At 33.9% G+C, this 19,798-nt stretch overlaps 1 protein-coding gene across 1 annotated transcript in view; it reads right to left on the bottom strand.

Moving 5' to 3' along the window:
- Positions 1 to 297: 297 nt before the first annotated feature.
- The window catches only part of LOC140170833 (substance-K receptor-like), a 61,237-nt gene continuing 41,736 nt past the window's right edge, over positions 298 to 19,798 (bottom strand). Inside the window, exons 2-5 of the mRNA XM_072194048.1 lie at positions 17,342 to 17,769; positions 16,067 to 16,162; positions 6,699 to 6,942; positions 298 to 5,316 (exon numbers count right to left, since the gene is read on the bottom strand). Of these exons, the coding sequence (XP_072050149.1) occupies positions 6,721 to 6,942; positions 16,067 to 16,162; positions 17,342 to 17,769 (746 nt within the window). The 3' untranslated portion in view covers positions 298 to 5,316; positions 6,699 to 6,720. The remainder of the gene's footprint in view (positions 5,317 to 6,698; positions 6,943 to 16,066; positions 16,163 to 17,341; positions 17,770 to 19,798) is intronic.

Genomic DNA, 19,798 nt, shown 5'->3' with positions numbered 1-19,798 from the left:
AGACGCATACAGGAATCAATATAAATAAGTAAGAGGGGACAGGCTAATACACTCAACAGGGAGTGTGGTAACTACTTACTTCCTTCGCACAGTATATGATAAGTTACTGACAGCGCCATCTACGTCAGCTACCAGTAGGAAGCAGCCGACGAGGAAGGCCAAAGCTGAACATTCAATTTGAGAAAGTGTTGTGTTACAACAAGAAACATCATTTTAACCTCACCTTATTTTGGATTTACCTAACATGGTAAACACCATTCGTCTAAATAACCAGACTGTATTTACACATTACTAATAAATGTTTTACTGATACGATCTTTTATTAAATCAACATGTCACAATTCAGCAACAACTTTTTGTTTGACATAATCACATTATTAGAGCGTTGCAATAACAGCGTATAAAAGGGAATTTACATGTGTATCAGCATTGCTCAATTAGAACCACGATGGGGGATACAAAGCAATTCATAGTCATATTACAATTATTTACCGTTGCCATCATTTAAGATATACATAATTATGTATTGACACTTTTAGCAAAAATATCCGCACGAGCAACTGATATGACTCATAGTGTACGGTATATTGAATGTTGGATATTGTGTCGCGATTAAGTTTTTCATCGCTGTGTGTGTAATGTTGTTGTTGTGTTTTGCGTGTGTGTGAGGGGGAGGTGGGGGTGGGTTGGTGTATGTGGGCGGTGTTTGTTGATTTACGAATGGATAAGGCAAACAGTCGCTGACGTCTACGGTCATCTTCTACTCTATGATTTGCTCACGGTTGACTGGGTTTAAACTGCTGTCTGCTTAAAGCTGTCTATAAATTATGTTTTATTTTGTGTGTCGGTCCATGGCTACCCGATCTTACCAATAGGTCTGCTTATCTGCGTTATATCGCTGTGTATAAGATTTAGTTACAAAAGTAAGAAACCATATGAGTTACGGAGCAGGTATGTTGTGTGTTTGTGTGTATTCAGTCTTACCAGTTGGGGTGCTTCCGTAGGTGTGTGTAAGTATTTATGAGTACTTTTTGTTACAAAGTAAGAAACCTACTGTGTTGTGTGTACATAAAAACGCATCCCAACTTTGACCCATTTTTCACAGATCTATTTTTATAGTCAACAGTCATGCGTTTTACATGTTATGGAACTGTATTGATAGAATCTAAAAACTATTCTATCAATTCTGTTAATGCATTCTCTCTCTTTGTCTAATTATTACTGGTTCTGTTCTGTATTTGACTTAGTGTATGGGTGTTGTTAGTATGAGATGAGAGGTAGGATTGGGGAGAAATGGCAGGTGGTGGGTGATGGGTGTATTCCTGGGGGTTAATTTCGAGTGCTCTTTTATTGTTTTTGGTTTTTGTTTCTTTGGATCGAGAAGCAAATAGTTAGCGTATTTATTATCATATCTTAAAAAATATGTATTGTTATTATTATGATTTGCTTTCATATAGGTATGTTCGGCATTCACTGTCAGGAGTCGAGACTGAACTAATCAGGTATGCTTGAATAACTTTGAGTAAAATTTGCGTAAATCAGTTGTTGATCGTCAATGTTCGTTTTATGTTCTTTTTATGTCCTGCTATCATCCGCCAAAAGCGCTTCGTGTTAATAAGTGATGTTCGTTAAGTCCGTCGGCAAGTTTTGATATTTTGAGACGGAGTGTGCCGAACACATGTTCGGTAGTTGTCCGATATGTGTTCGTATTATAATGTATATTACCTGAGTTTGTTCATTGTTCTTTCGTATATAAGCTGTAGGTCTTCGGGAGGTTTCGCTGGTGCTGGCGAACACTAACACCTGATGTTGTTATGCCAATTTGATTGATTAGGTCGTGTGCAGAATCTTGTTAGCTCCATAGCTCCAATTTGATACCAAACTTGCCTCCAAACAAACAAAATTGACAAATATTGATACCAGTATATGAAAGTTGTTGCATTTTCAAAAGTTGCAAATCCAAACGATGCACGCGGTCGAAATTGCTAAGCGTGATCAAGCTCGCTTGCCCGCGATGGCCCCTGCCGACTATCCCAAGTGCCGGTACAATGTGGGTTTTTTAATTGTTAATTTGAAACGCATGGATGTTTAGTACATCGACAGCAACAATGCTAGAAAGCAACTTGCTGAAAAGCAGTTGAAATAAAGTCCCACTTATAAAGTTTAAACAACTTAGTCAAATTAAAACCATAATACCAAAGGTCTAGAAATGTTGAACTTTTAACTGGGTATTAACAAGTTGCTTTCTGTCATTTAAGACAGCATGGTACACATACAAAAACACTTACAATAATTAAAAAATTGTTAAAACCGTTAAAAACATAATAATGACTCTGTACAGAAAGATTTACAAAAAAGAGAAGCAAAAGTGTCATTTGAGTCTTGCTGATTTATAGCTATTTGTAACAATGATTCAACTCAATATCCTGTATTTCCACCATTGATGTTTACCACTGCACACTGCGGTGTCTCATTCTCATTTCTCTTCCATGTGCTTCCAATTAACAATTGGATAAATCGCGCACTGTACCGGCACTTTGGATAGTCGACAAGCGGCCCATCGAGGGCAAGAAAGTTTGACCACGCTTGGCACTTTCGACCACGTGCATCGTTTTGATTTGCAACTTATAGATAGCCATTGTTATCAGATTATTTGTTACAACATTCGATACTATGCGAGGGCTAATTGCATCGATTGGGCGATGATTGTGCTAAATTCCTATAGTTTCAAATATGTCACCCGGATATGTCACTAATGTGTCACTCTTTCAGAATCCGATTCTGGTGTGTGAAGTGGGTGTGGGGGTATGTGGAGCATGCAGACAGCATCAATACATTAGGTACAACTGTCTTAACAAATAAACATCTCAAAAAAGTGACTAAGCCCCCCTTAAATAATGGCCCTTATTCAAAAAACGGGCGATTGTATTACAAAAGTGTAAAATGCGTTAGAAGCAGAATTTATTTCTACGCATTTTGACACCTCATTTGTAGCACTTAAATATTGACGTCACAGCGTACATTTATATCAATGTAACCCAAGATTTAAAAGTTGCAGTAAATTCTATTGATTTGTATTCAGTATAATGGAAGGAAATCTGTGTAATGATATCTGAGTGTATTGTTGTAAGTGCAACTTTCAAATCTGGACCTCACTACATTAAATTGACCGGTGTTTTATTGTTTTCTGGACTATCGTATCAAATGAGGTGTCAAAATGTGCAGAAATAAATCCTGCTTCCAACGCGTTTTACAGATTTGTAATACACTAGCCCGTTTGTGAATAATGGTCATTATTTAAGGAGGGTTAGTTACTTTTTTTGAGATGTTTATTTCAACACCCGGGCTCAGCACGTTCTATGCACTTAAACAGTGTCATCCGGGTTGCTCTCCAACCATAATACTCTTTTGAGGACCTATTTTCGGTATTATCAATGATGTGGAGCTTGAATATATAACATCTAATATAACGGGACTATGTAATATACATGTACATAATACACTTTATGGGAGTTTGAGGGGTGGGGTTCGTGCATATTTATATGCATACCTGTTAATGTTTGGTTTTTGTCAGGTGGTGTAGATTTGCGTAATTATAATTTTGTTGTGTTTCTAACTTGGAGGTGTGGGTGTATTTGATTTGGTGTGAGATGGACGCGTGAATATGTGTTTTGGTAGAATCTATGTTTAGGGGTGTATGTGTATGTATTCGTGCACATGGTTGGCATTGATATGGTCATAAGTAATGGTCGTATGTCGGTCGGTTGGTTGTAATTGTTGGTCATTGTCAAGGGTTAGTTGTTTGGTAAGGCTGGTTGGTATATTTTGATAGATAGTCAGTAGTCACTGTATAGTTTTGGTATATTGATTGTTGCCATATGCTCTGTTCTTAGTTTCTTTTACAAGTCCTTTGTTTATCTATGCATTTGCCTAACTGTTGTGTGGCTTGTTTCTGAAAAAGAAGAAAAAAACAATACATCAATTTTTACAATCGATTTTTCCAATAAATAAATTCTTGTTCTTTTTGGTCGCGTCACAGTAATGGAAAGGTTTCTGCAGGGATACGTCGAAAATGTCATAACAACTATCATATTGGTGATCCGTTGAAAGCCCGCCAAAGGGCTTGCGAGAAATAACTTATATTTATGATGCGCTTTTAACGTACCTCGTTGTTATGTCGAAAAATATACTTCCACATTTATGCGACGTGTTTTACTTAAATGTTCACTGTTCTCAGTTAATGATAATATTTCTTTGTTGAATATATGCGTCACTTTATCAAATTGTTAATGCATATCGATATTTCCTAACACTTCCTTTAAAATATGACTCAAAAAGAGAATTTCTTTCAATAACAGTTATTTCATCACGTGAGAATAACAAAGACTACCTGCACAAAAACAAAAAAATGCTTCCTCAAGCAAAGTGTCACAAACACCTTTAAACGTCAAAGTGATTGGCATAACAATGCCAAAGTTGTTGCCGAATAGGCAAATCAGTCTGCCGAGTTATCACATCGCATATAATGCATCTTCTATGGTAATATAATAAAGCTGTCAGAAAAATGCTTTAATTGCCTAACCTGGTACCGTCACAATAACCATATTTCTGTATTTCTAAATGATGTGTCTTTGTTGCATTCACTTGAAGAATGCATAATCGTAGTGCGTAACGTTTGCTTGTCATGTTTAAAGTTGCCTTACGTATACTAGTCATAATGCATTTAGGGAATGTTTTTAAGTAATGCTCCTTCCCGCTCATAAATTATGCCTGGATAATTCTCATCATTACACGTTCAATTGACACATTATTTCCTTTCTAATCATATGAATAACCCATAACTTTGGTTGATCCAAATAATCCAACATAATCTCAAGAAAATAATAGCCATAGTTTTGTTGTTACATACACACTGTTATTTACCTCCTACACGTATGAAACGTGATCTAACCACTCCCAGCAATTCCATGTATTAGCGCTGTCATTGGCGGATTAACTCTTCACATACGGTGTTCACATTAAGCAGCGGGTCCGAATATTCATAATATGTCCAAATACATCATTAACGCCACGGTTTACATAATCTATATCATATTTCCAATAAGCAACACTTGATTCGAGGTGATTGTTTGAACAAAAACAAAAGAACAAACATGGCTACTGTCCGAGTCTAATTTCAGCTGAATATTGATCGCACACACATTCTGGAAAAATTGTAACATTTCATGACCATTTCATGACCATCGTGCTTGTCTGCTCCCGGCGCTCTTCCTCATACATGTACAGGCGACACCTAGGAATTACAAAATACGTGATCTGAAAAACACAAGCATATAATTGTGATAAAATATAAGAACGGATCATTCGCTGTCAGTTACGAGATGTCAGTTACAAATCTGTGAATCTCAACGCATTTATCCAAAACCCGAAACGTTCATTGTCTCTTATTTTAAGTATAACTTGTTCTGTTCTGTATTTGGTGGGGTGTGTGGCTGTTGTGGTGTGGTATGAGAGGTGTGATTGGGGAGGAATGGCTGGTGGTGTGTATTCAATTGTCTCAAATGTGTTCTCAAATGTGTCCCTTTAGCGCTATCGGTGCCCTGTGATGACTCTTTCTATCATACCCTGCTGATTATATTATATCAAGTATAATAATTAACATTCGCTTATAGTTATCGTTTTCCAATTAAATAAAAAACGAAAGCGCTATGCAAATATTCAGGGTACGATAGAAAGAGTTATCGGTACTTAACGGGGCACCGGTAGTGCTATAGGACCCAATTAGATGTTATACCTTATAATTTGAAAAATATTTATTGTTATTATATGATTTGTTTTCATATGGATCTGTTCGGAATTCACTGAAGCATGAGAGGAGGCGAGACTGAAGTTTATTCCTTGAAATCAGGTAACTGACGGAATAAAACATTTCAGTTTAATAAAATTATAAAGGCTTGAACAACATCCGTATAATGTAATGTACTCAATTAAAGCCGGGACTCAGATATTCTGGGGAATGTAATATGACATTAAATAAACTCAAATCTCTATTACCAATGGCGGGAAAAAAACCATGCGGTTTTCTCATGTATTCAAGGCTACTCTAATCAATTTAATAGAGAGTCGTACGAAATTAAATTTGATTTTCAAAAATAGATGTTACATATATGAAGTGTAAAACATTTTTCATCGAAGTTTTGGCTTAGGATAACGGAACTAACTATTCTTACATATAAAGAGAGTTTCAAGCCAATAACATTCTAATTAGAGCACTTTATAAAATGATCTTGATGGCAACCACATTTTAACCCTTTGACTTTGATGGCATACCGTACCCCCGGGTAAGGTAGGATTGTCATTTTCTATCGTCAATTTGAGCGCAAAGGATGACCCTACAATTACATATAAGGCCAAATGGTCACTTTCTATATCGTTTCAGTGTAACAGGGCGAACCGTATGCAACTCCCGGTAAGCTTAATGTAATTTCTTGAATTAAAATTAAATCAGTATTAAAAAACATTTATGTTTTGCTTCTTTATAGGTTTTAACTATTAAAGCTGTTTGAGATTTAAAATTTCAAAGCGTTAGCTATTGGTGCTTACTGTAATGATTTTTTTTTACTTTTATCGCTCCGTTGCACCATTGCTCCAAAATCAGCACCAGTTGGTAGTGATCGTAGCGTAAATTTAACATTTACCTGTGTCATTTGATCATGCAATTCAGAGCATACTTTCTAACACAGTACCATCAGTATGTGACGAACAAACGCTCTTATTGTTGGGTTTCACCAAGCTCTGCTGTTTCTTGAATAACTGGCATGTGAATGCATCACGGAAACCGCGGCGAAAGTTTTCGTTGAAACCACAATAGATAAACGGGTTCATTGCACTGTTAGCGTAGCCAAGCCACAAGCAGACGAAAAATGCGCTTTCACTCTCAACCTGTAGAATAAAAAAAATATATATCATAAAATCAGCCATATTTTTTATTGTATAATTTGTTAATAAATCAAAGACAGTAACACTATGGCTGTCGAAAGATAAAAAAACACCTGTAGAATGAAACAGATATTAAGATTCAACCTTGGTTTTTGTTTAGCCTTTCTATTTCACCACATGAATCAGTTTTGAAAATGTATTGGTCGACTAATTTAGATTAGATGGTTTTTGAATCGATTTTAAAAGTAGAGCCCGTTTCAGTATAGATGCCACGCAGCCAAAAAGTGCTGTATTTAACTTATTATTATTAAATTATTAATTTTAAATGAACAAATCATAATGTCCAAATGCTTAGAAGAGTCTGAATAATCCATATAAAAGGTTTGACTACAAAAACGATTCTCTTAATATAAATGCATCTACGCAGAGTTTCCACCTCGGTACACCTGAGTACACAGATATTTCCAGCACAGCGAGTTTAGTCTCCACGCAGTCTGTATTATATATACTACATGGTTGAGTACATAGCATCATAAGAGCTGTGTGAAATCTAGTGGGAAAATAGACATCAGACATTAGAATGAGTAATGGCCAAATCTCTTTTGCAAATTTTGTGCAAAAAGTTACTGATTTCGCCTGTTTTGTCATACGTTTGTAAATTCAATGAACAATGACTTTGCTAAAGAGCGTTTACGAATTGATATGTTGTGTGCTATGTTGCCAACTTAATATACTTTAATATAAATAAGGTTACATTTTAACTTGAAGGATGGGTCCGGCAATCACAACATTATGCCTTATATGTTAACCATATTGACCATAAAAACGAATAATAACAGACGGTTCTCAACACGCGATATTCAAAATTCCCGCGCCGAAATTGCTTCGTGCAATGACGTCATTATTACTCGTGCTCATATGTTGTCAGCCTTCATTGTATTATTGGGACGTCGTTGCACTGGACAATATCAGCGCCCGGAAATTTTGAATATCGCGTGTTGAGAGACGACTGTATTAATTCGTTTTTATGGTCAATATGATTTATATCGTCACGTGTTATATACGTGATTCGTGTTTTTCTAATATATAAGGCATAATGTTCTGATTGCCGGAGACATCCTTTAATGCAGTAGAAACATCATATTTGGTGCGCATGGCACATGGATATTTAATATCTATAATCAAAGTCATCACTTCATCCCGTGCATTTGCTTAATGGGTAACATTTTTGTACAGTTTTGACCAAAAAATGTAGATTTTACATGGACACTTTTTTGACAAATTACTTATTACGTCTTGAGTACTATATAAACTGATTGAGATGATTGAGATATTTGGATCAAATAAGACAATCACAACATTTGTCTGTGACCTATCATGGTTTTGACCTCTTGAAACACAGAGTATGTATAAAATGCATGTTTTAGTGGTTTGAGCATTTTGACCCTTTGTTTTCAATACAAATCTTCAACTCAATAAATCAACTCAACAAAAGATCCCGAAACAGCGTGACAGTTGCCATGAAAACGGAATAGCTCTCGCAGGTTTAAATTTAGCAACATAGCAGGAAAGAGTCTTCAGACTCTTATGAACATTTTAATATATAATTTGAAACATCTGTCCAACGATGCGAAAATTTCACGAGTCTGGCCTCTATACTATTTATGATGTAAATCAAACGACCTATTTAATGTACATTTGAGTAGATCTGTGCTATGGTTATGCACAGTTTACCCCCTTATGAGAATAAAATTTGATTGTATGTAACACAGGGTAAAGTTCTTTAAGTTAATGCGGTACATCATTTATTTATATCAGTCTAGTCATGCTAAAGCCTGTAACCAATGCTGAGTTCTTAAGAGGATATTGCGATATTGCTTTACGATGCAAACACAATAAAGAAGTCATCTTTTGGACAGTTATAGGTGAGGTGTTCTATTTCATGTTGTGCGGATACGGGAAGAACGAAACCATTTTTTAAGCATAAAGAAAGGAGAATTTGTTATTAAATGTAATTATCTTAAGTTAAATAAGAGAACATAGAATAACTATGTGTTTCAAGCTAAATAAAATGCCAAAACAATTGGGTTTGAATTAAATGAAAAGAGACGCCAAGTATGGCCTGAAAAATGTGCTGATGATTGAATATGTGTACTAAATACAGAATAAGAAGAAACTTGATATTATGTTGCAATCTTTTAGATAATGTATTCTAAAGCTGAATTTATACTCGATCGCCGAGGGATTGAGATGCACCGCTTTTGGAAAGCGATGGGCAATCGCCGAATTTTGCGATGCATCGCTCGTCGCTTTTTAGAACATCCATCAATTATTGCTGTGAATTAATTCAGTACCAAAAGTTAATCATCGAGCATTCTGAATGCGACGAATTCGAGATATAATACAAATTTTATGGTAAATTATTAAAAACTTGTATTTTTTAAAATATTTTTTATATTTAACAGTCCTCGAAGTAAACTTAATATCAAATCAAATCAAATCAATCAAATTTATTTCCATGTCATATTACAAACATAAACATTATACATATAAGTCAGTACATTGGTTAAATTATATTATGTTAATGAAGAATTAGACAAAAATAGTACAAGTTATTCTGTTATCATGACATGGAGGAGCCGTTCGAAAGGCCAAAAGGCCAGCAGTGAACGACCCCCTTACTCACGCTACGTTACGTTACGTTACATTACCTTACATTACATTGTAAATTAATTTTGCAGCAAACATGAGAAAAAAAAAGATAATACCTTATGCCTAATAAAGAGTGATATTACAGATTATAATCAACCAATCAACTGAAAATGCAATATTTTTAAAATGAAAATAAAAAGCATGGACCCACGAAAAATACTAAGTATTTTCCCTGACTATTAAATCTAGTAAGACATGATAATAGCATTTCTAAAGTGTGATTTGAACATATTTAGAGATTTAAGAGTTTTGGCATCAGAAGAAAGTTTATTCAATGAATAGGGCCAGTGGTTCTGACACCTTTGGATGAAAAAGTGGTTTTATTTCTAACCAGTTGGTAATTATTGATATATCTAGTGCTGTAATTATGAATGTTTTGCATTAGATTGAAATAGCTACTGAATATAGATGGAAGCATTCCCATGGAATACTTACACATAAATACACATAGATAAAACTTGTACATGTCCTGTATTTTAAAGAGCTTGAGATCTTTAAAAAGAGGACTGGAGTGAGATCTGTAGTGAGACAATGTTATATTTCTTACTGCTCTTTTTTGAAGTTTAAATACTTTGTCTAGATAAATATTATGAGAGTTACCCCAAGCCAAAATACCGTAAGAAATATAAGGTTGTATTAAAGAGTTATAAATACATAAAAGATTACTTTTGGACACAAAATATTTAAGCTTATTTAGAACACCGATGGTACAGGAAATGGTATTCGAAATAGCTTCAACATGGTGTTTAAAAGATAGGTTTTCGTCAATAATTATTCCTAGAAATTTAGTCTTGTTTACTCTAGACAAACAAATTCCGTTTAGAATCACGTTAATATTGGTTTTGAATTTAAAGGTCTTCTGTGGAGTGCCCATGATCATGTAATTTGTTTTAACCGCGTTTACGGAGAGCTTGTTGGCTTTAAACCAATTTGTAACTTTCATTAATTCATTGTTTACAATTTGAATTTTGCTAGCCAGGTCCTCATGTGCGAATAGAATTGTTGTATCGTCCGCAAACAAGACAAAATTTAAGATAGAAGAAGTGTTGATGATATCATTAACATATAGTAAGAAAAGGAGTGGCCCTAATATTGAGCCTTGAGGTACTCCGCAAGATATGCTCTTAATACTTGATTTACAACAATTATAATACACATATTGAGCTCTGTCACTTAAATAGCTTTTGAACCAATCTAATACGATTCCTCGAAAACCATAATGTTCCAGTTTATGTAGTAGGATGTTATGATTTATGGTATCAAAAGCTTTTGATAGGTCTAAGTAAATACCCAATGTTGTTTTCTTATTATCAACTGCTCTGTAAATATTGTCCACTAGTTCAATAATTGCCATCTCAGTTGAATAACCTGATCTAAAACCAAATTGCTTGCTATTTAAAATCTTATATTTATCCATAAATGATAGGCATCTGTTGAATATGATACGTTCTAAAATTTTAGACAAACATGGTAAAATTGAAACAGGCCGATAGTTCGAATATGATTCCCTATCGCCCTTTTTGAAAATAGGAACGACTTTAGCCAATTTTAAGTCCTTTGGAACAGTACCTGTTATAGTAGATAAATTAAATATCTTGGTAAGAGGTAAGCATACTTCATTGGCTATCCTTTTAATTAATAGGTTGCTAAGGCCATCATGACCAGGGCTTTTGTTAGAATCCAATTTACCAATTATTTTCAAAATTTCGTTTTCAGATATAGGGGACATGAACAAATTACAAGGCAGTGGATTCGATAAGAATTCATGATAGTTCAGGCCTCCATTATCCATTTCTGATGCCAATTTTGGACCGATATTCACAAAAAAATCATTAAAGTCATTTGAAATTGTTTGACTATCAGTGCAATAATTACCAGTATTAGTTTTAAATTTAGACTGATTCTGCATTCGCCTGTTACGTCCTAAAATTTCATTAATATTTCTCCAAGTGAGTTTCATATTGTTCCTGGATTGATGAAATTTGTGTTCGTAATATTTCCGTTTTGAGTTACGAATTAAATTATGCAGCTTGTTTCTATAGGATTTAAACTTTTGTAGGTTTTCGTCAGTAGGAGAATGTTTATAAATTTTATAAAGCTTATTCTTATTATTTATGCATTTTAATAAGCCTCTTGTTATCCATGGAGAGAGTGGGTCTGATTTATTGCTTATTCTATTTCTCCTAAATGGGATACACTCATCCAATGTATCATTCAGTATTGATACAAACCTATTGTAATCATCATTAACATTTTGGTCATGCAAAACTTCAGACCAATTCACTTCTGCAAGCTTTTCTTTTAAATGATTTACATTGCTATTTGTCTAATGATATGTACTTTTAAAAAGTGCATGCACTTTAAAAAGTGCATGTAGCTGGGAGGAAAAGCCGTCCATCAGATGAAACATTTCGACCTTTCTTATATATGATATACATTTTTCTCCCAAACATCTAAAAATTGGTAGGTCTTTGCTACATACACTTTAAGTACATATCATTAAATTTAATTTATAAAGTTTACTTCGAGGACTGTTAAATATCAAAAATATAATATTTTTAAATAATTTTTCTTTATATCGCGAATTTCAAAAAATTACATTTAAGCAGTGCATGTTTTGCTCGTCAGTATTTTTGACATACTGGTGAAATCCGACTGCATTACCTCGTCTGTCATTTTAGTCAGACGATGCAATAGTAATGAGACTTGAAAACTTAATGCCATAATCAGGTATGGGTTTTGCTTTCATTCTCTTATTTAAAGATATGTTTGTAACTTTTTGCACATCGATCCAATTACTAGCTAATAATTGTTAGATCAATGTTCCTGCTTATTTTCAATGAGACATTATTATAGCGCCTTAAAGAAACAGGTGATTTCATGGCAAGCGCCTCACGCAACATGTGAAATAAAACCTTGTGATAGAATTATCAAATCTACTTTGGCATTAACAATATAAACTAATTCTTCTCATCTCTAAACAATTTATAGTGAAAATGGTATCATTAGTTGAATATACCCAGCAAACACAAGAACGTTTTTAAAACGTTTTAAGCACGCTATATTTTGGGTTTTGGCTTAGATAAATACGTTTTAATAACATTAAATGTCGGCTTATTATAAAGATCATGGAAACGTTTTAAAACGTTTTGTATGAAAACACAATACTTACAATATTTTTCAAATGTTTTAATATGATATTGTAAAATATTTTTTGCAAACATTTTTTGCCAAATATTTCGTCAACACATAAATAACATTATGTTAGACTATTTGCAGTAGGTTATCAAATGTTTTTTAATGTTGTGAAAACGTTTTTTTTTTACCCTTTAAATACCATTTAAATAACGCGATATTTAAATGTTTTTTGACAACCTTTTATAACCTTTTGCGAATGATGTCGAAAACGTTTTGTGTTTGCTGGGATAACAAGAAGCTCTATATAGGATAAAGTATAGTTAAAGCTATTTTAACTTAAATGTAACATGGCAGTGACAATGTTAACTAATGCAATTAGTGGGTAGTAAGACGTTTGCTACATAGGATTAAGTGTCCGTTGGATGTCATATCATACATACTTATGACATCGTTAACCTGTTTCAGAATTCCAACTATTCCTGGTCATGCACCTTAACCGGTTAGGAATACAGGAGGCCGATTGTAATGTATATGATTGAAAATAGTCATAGTGATAGAACTAGCTGATGTTAATTCCACCATTTTGTAATTGGTCCCAATTGCTTTCTTTCTTTGAGATAATTTATTATGAACTTTAACATAACGTTGCAGCTTCTATGTAGTAGTACATGTATAGACTGCATTGGCCTCTTTAAACTGAGTATTGTGCTCTTTAAGGCGATTTAATACCCTGATTTTCATCAGTACCCATCTTCTTTTTTTTGTTGCAAATTTATGAAGTATATAAATATGTTCATCATCTCATGTCCTGAACTTATAAAATATCTCTACATAAAAGTGGTTTTAAACCATTTTAGAAAATCATTTTAGCCCTATATATTTTTTTTTTGTTTACTGTATCCTGGTAACTGAGATGTGTGTTTCATAACAAACCATTTAATTTATTCTATTGAACATGTCCAAGTAGAATACATGAATAGAATACATTAAACCCTTTGTTATACTATCTATAGAAATGTACTCACTGATTATAACACTGAATAAATTAAATCTCTTCCACATAGACAATTCAATACTACACCATGTATGTATCTTCTATAATATCACTGAATATGTTGTTAGGAAAAGAGATTAAAAAAGGCTATAAGGTCACCAAAGGTCAGGTTATAGGTCAATTGGTTCAGGTCAAATTCAGGCATCCATTTTGAATACATGTGATAGTCTGTGGATATCATACATGTCATAATGAGGCATCAATTTTGATATTTTGTCTGTTACTGGATATATAATGGAAATGTGTGAGGTGGATATACTAAAATACCTTGGGATGTAAATGGTGAGTACAATTTAGATTGCCTAGTTGAGTTGGATTGGGCAAATAAATATAAAATAGTTACCAAAATCACAAAAATGAAGCTTACGGGAAACTACCTAATATGGTGGTATAGGTGACAAAAAATACAATCTTTTTCAACATTGCTGTAGTGTGGTTTTGGTAACCTGTTACCTATGACTTAATTAAGTTTCAGTGACATAGTGTCGCAAGTTCAAAATACAAAATAAAGCTCGACATTGAAAATAGAAGCATTTTAACCGGTTCGTTTTTTGATAGTTGTGGAGCACCAAGTTCAGGAATTCATAAAAGAAATCAGGGACCACTTATTCCCATTTTACATATCAACATTATTTCCCTAATGTGTTAGCAACACATATCCAAAATTTTAACGAAATCCGTTGATAGTAAGCTTTCCAAAATGAAGTGAATTTAAATCATCAGTGATGTACCTCCTTTTGGCTTCTAAACACAGCCAAAAAAGAAAGTCTCCAGTAGTTCCATCCCCATTTAATCAGATTCTGATGAGTTTATGGCAAAATAATTTATATAATAATTTTCTATACACTCTCCTTCGAAGATTGATACCAAATTTGATATCAAAAGTTTAATCATCGTGAGCATAGAAACATTTGTTTGGAAATTCGTGCAATTTTAAAAATGACATAGGAAATTGTATCACGTAGCAGAGCTAGCGTGAGTGCCAAGAATTACGTCGCCTGAATAGGCCGGCAGGTTAAAGGTTTGCCCATGCATGTCAAAATGCAAATCAAATACCCCGCTCTTTCAATTGTGCGCAGGCAAGAGTACAATGATTCATGTACGGGCATGCTTCAGGCCACATAATAAGCTGATACCATGCATTGATTTTTGCGTGGTCAATTCGTAATTTGTCATTTTGAAATTGCACGAATTTCCAAACAACGGCTCCTTTGCTCATGATGATTAAACTTTTGATATCAAATTTGGTATCAATCTTCGCAGGAAAGTGTATAGAAAATTATTATATAAATTATTTTGCCATAAACTCATCCGAATCTGATTAGATGGGGACGGAACTACTGGAGACTTTCTTTTTTGGCTGTGTTTATCTTCAAAAGCATGTAAGCTACATTGATACCGATGCCACCAATAAAACGTGAAGATTTGCCCCTTCATTTTGCATACCACTTTGTCCAATTTTGTTTTGTAATTTCTTCACAAAATGCAAAAAATGCAAAAAAAAAATCAATGGGTGTAGTACCCCTTAAAACTTAAGATATATTGTCTTAGCGATGAGCGAATATACTTATTAGTGCACCAACATCATAAATTATGGTCAAAAAGCAATCACGATTCGTTAAAGATTAGACTTTAAGAGTCGAAGGCTCAGCTCAACATAGATTTCTCCGTAGTCCACTTGCCCATTTTGCATACTCTGGCTATTACATTTAAGCATAAAAGTTTGTTTTAATTTTTGTGCAATGAATAGATTTTCACATCTGATATATTCAGTCACGGTACTCCCTCTGTTTGCTAGCTTCGACAGGATTTTTTACTCGATCCATAAACTGGTAGATTCAAAAATCAGAATTGTTCAGTATTGAAGTGAGCCATTATAATTATGCAAGATATGTTGCATTCAATAAGTTTTACTGTCACTAATTATATAAACACTTTATGACCATTTTACTATGGAACACTTTAATTGTAATAAACATCAGCATAATATTGAGTTCAACGGAATGCGTTCATAATGATTAATAGTAGCATATTTTTATTTATCAAAATTCGACTATGGCATAGTCTAAGCTCTACTGCATCATCTCAATTTTTGGCGAAAATAGATTTTGGGTATCAAACACCTGTGAGGTTCGAATTTTTTAGCAAAAAAATGGCAAACTAGAGATGAAGCAAAGTTCCACTGAGCTTTCGAAGTAACCTGAGTATTTTGTAAATATTTACCGCATGTGGAATCCAGTCCCGGTATAAGATCATCATGTGATACGGTAGCCAGCAGAGTGCAAACGTACTTACTACAACAATCAGCATCTTGATCACCTGCAAAAACACAAGAAATAAACTGAATTTATGTATTACAATAATTAATGACAGCTGATCGCTTCTAATTTTTAATAGCCATTTAGTTTTGTAAATTATTTTAAACCCCTTAATACACTTCTGATATTGAGAAATTAAAGTGAACAGAAAAAGACACACATATAGCTTTTAGTTGCTTCATATTGATTGAGAACGCCATTGTGCAATGCAATTGCTTTATTATTTCGTAAGCTGGCAAAACACTTGAACTGAGTCATTTTCAGACTGATAAAGAACAAGAACATGCAAGAAACATTTTTTGTTTTGTTGCTTTTGTTTGCGTTTATGATTGTTTGTTTCGGTACACTTTAATAAAAATTGGAACAAAATTGTATTCGGACGATATTTGTTGGTTGCTTAAGGAAAAATAATAAGGAATCCAGAAGGAGGAAAAATGCAAGCCCCATTACGAAAAATGCACGTATTTATGATCCAATTTCTAAAAGCCCCGAAATATGTCCAGTCCGATTGGACTATATTATGACTTCTAATATTGATTTGATTGGTGTCTAGGAAAATCAGAGGCTGATTTATAGCTCTTCCTCTTGTACTAGTATCTAAAATAGGTCAATCAGTCAAGTAATTGCTTGTTAAGGGTAAACGAGGTATTGTTGGTCGAAGCAGCTTAAAACTCGATTTTCATTAACTAGATCAATATATTATTAAAAATTAAAACCTTGATGTTTTGCAAAAGTTCATTCTACAAATCGTATACTTTGCAAACTTGCTTAATTTATTGTTGTTAATGAGTTATGTACGTTTTACAAAAGTGTTGTTGTTTCAGCACTCTTTACAACCTAACTCAAGAACCGCAGCACCTATAAAAGTATATCTGTGATATTTTAATTCTTCTACACGCTCGCTATGAATTGAGCAATGCAGTTTTTGTCAAAGCTCACTACCATTCGTAAGATGCTGTGAACTACCAAATCACAACAGTTTAAAATAATTAATAACCTTAAGGGATGTGTTTATAGATGACACTGATAATTAGCCCCAATTATCCCGCTTCTAAACAACATTTCTGGATTTTTGTATGCGGATTGTTTTAAAAAGCGTGCATATGTTTTGTTTGGTTTTCTATCAGAAACAACATTATGATATAATTATAATTATATAATTTAGGTTTTGCTAAAATACCTTTCTTCTTGCCCTTTCCTGTGCACTTATAGTTGACTCCACATTCACACCAGGCCCGTGTGTACTTCTGGCTCCCAAAGTCATCGCAATCCGTAGATACGCCACCATCATAATGAAAAGGGGTATAATGTACACAAGAACAAACAAAGACAGCGAGTAATGCTTCTTCTTATTTTTTGCTATAATCTGATTGTCATCCCAATATTCCACACACCAAGCCTGTGAGATTCCATCATCCCACGTATGAGTAATGTATTTAACATGAATAACCAAAGGAATATTGACAATGATAGCAATAGCCCAAACGGCTGCTATGACAACTCCCGCGTTACGTTTTATCACGCGAGATTTGAGCGGATACAATATGGCGAAATATCTATCTCCTGCTACGACTGTTAACGTCAGAATGCTCACGTGAACTGATATGGCTGTAAAATAAGACAAGAAACGGAAACAAAATTAGATTAATGATATGCGTGTTAGTCATAGGCTTCAACATAAGTCCCATGTTTTGAGATATTTTCTGAAAATATCAAGAACTATCTTTAGAACCACTGAACCAATACTGGGCATCTTTGTACTCATTTTAATGCTGATTTCAACTATTAATTTGATACCTGTCGTCTGCAGTCGACACTCGCATATCAATGTGTAATATTGCAATATACGAGCTTTAAATAACCGTCTCTGCTGATCGTCCGTATACGCTCCCATTTGGTGTTCCGCGTTAGTTTACAAAATTTCTTTTTAAGGCTAGCAACTATTTTAAACTGTTGCAATTCGGTAGTTCATAGCATCTTGCGAATGGTAGTGAGTTTTGCAAAAATTGCATTGATCATTTCATAGCGATTATGTAGAAGGATTCAAATATCACAGATATACTTTTGTAAGTCCTGTGGTTTTTGAGTTATGTTGTAAGGAGGGCTGAAACAACAACACTTTTATAAAACGTACCTAATTCATTATCAAAAATAAATCAAGCAAGTATTCAAAGTATATGATTTTTTAGAATGAACTTTTGTGAAGTTTTATTTTCAATGATATATTGATTTAGATAATGAAAATCAAATTTTGAGTGTTTCGACGAATATCTCGTCTACCCTTAAGCTACAAATAATGGTCACAAGCATTGTATATAACATCTTAGTATTGTCTGTGTCTTTTTGAAAGAATATTGCGTAATGTTAAATCACCAGCAGTCAATTGAGTGTTTTTTAATGAAACCACTATATTGAGTATGTCATGTATGCTGCTTTTTGTGGTAACAACTTCTGTTAATGTATTCTATTCGATTCGATTATTTTGTAACCTTTTGGTCAATATTTTGGGTTGTGTTAATGTTGGTATACGGGAGTGTGTGATACATTATTTTCTTTTAAATTGCCTTGAGTGTTTTGCAGCAGCTAATTTGTTCAGCAAAAATGCTTTTTAAAATGATTCTGGCAGTGCAGACTTAAAATGCAATGTGCATAATCTTTTTCTCATGATATACTTATTAACTTATATGAACTTGATATTTTATTAAAACTTAGGCAAAAACAAATATTTTATATTGATCAAACAGTGTCTATTGAAATCGACAATGTTTTGAAGTTACGCTTGAGGTTTAAGGCATCATTCTGACTTGAAATACAATTGAACTAAATTCGTAGGAAAGCGGCAACATATAGATATATATTAACCATGATACCACGTTTTAATACCAAGAGGGCAAAATTAGTAATCCTGCTTACATGCTGACATATAAAAAAAATACGTGCTAAAATAAGCAATTATAATATGAGCCATAATAAAGTGTCATCTGTAATAAAAAAAAAAAAGCAAAATGTAAATATGGTCAATTGTGTCCTTTATTTGGAGCCAAGGTGGCTGAACACATAATATTCGGTACGCCATTACTCTGATTGTGATCAAAATACATTAGGGTAAGACTTTTTAAATATTTCACTAATATTGGGCCAACAAAAGCGTCCATTATTTAAGCTCGAGCACCAAGACAGAAATGAAGTTCCACCACATTTTATATTTTATTTAAAGCAATTGACATACCGTATACCGATACGAACTATTTCACTCTTATAGCCTCTTCAGTAATGGGCTAGACTGGCCTACATACTTCCCGTGGGGGATTTATTATGAGAGAGTTTGTTTTCCTTACAATATATTTCTAATCGGATGTAGTTCTCTCTTAAAAGACTTTAATAATGTGATATCTATAACGATCCTCTTCAATTCTATTATAATATCACACTCCCGTCTCTGTCAAAACAAATTGAATGACCTGATATAAATACACGCGTCTCATTTCGTAATCTGGACACGTGGAAAACCTTTTAGAACGAGCGGCTGTCAACACAAACCAGCACATAATAAATAAAACAACACCCGATTTCCAGCCACAATTTTATACGCAGTCTTGAGGTAATGTCCCAGTCGATTATATTTCTCAACAAACGT

Source organism: Amphiura filiformis, chromosome 15, assembly GCF_039555335.1.
Source record: "Amphiura filiformis chromosome 15, Afil_fr2py, whole genome shotgun sequence".
Classification (NCBI taxonomy): Eukaryota; Metazoa; Echinodermata; class Ophiuroidea; order Amphilepidida; family Amphiuridae; genus Amphiura; species Amphiura filiformis.
This window is presented reverse-complemented; position numbering and strand designations above follow the sequence as displayed.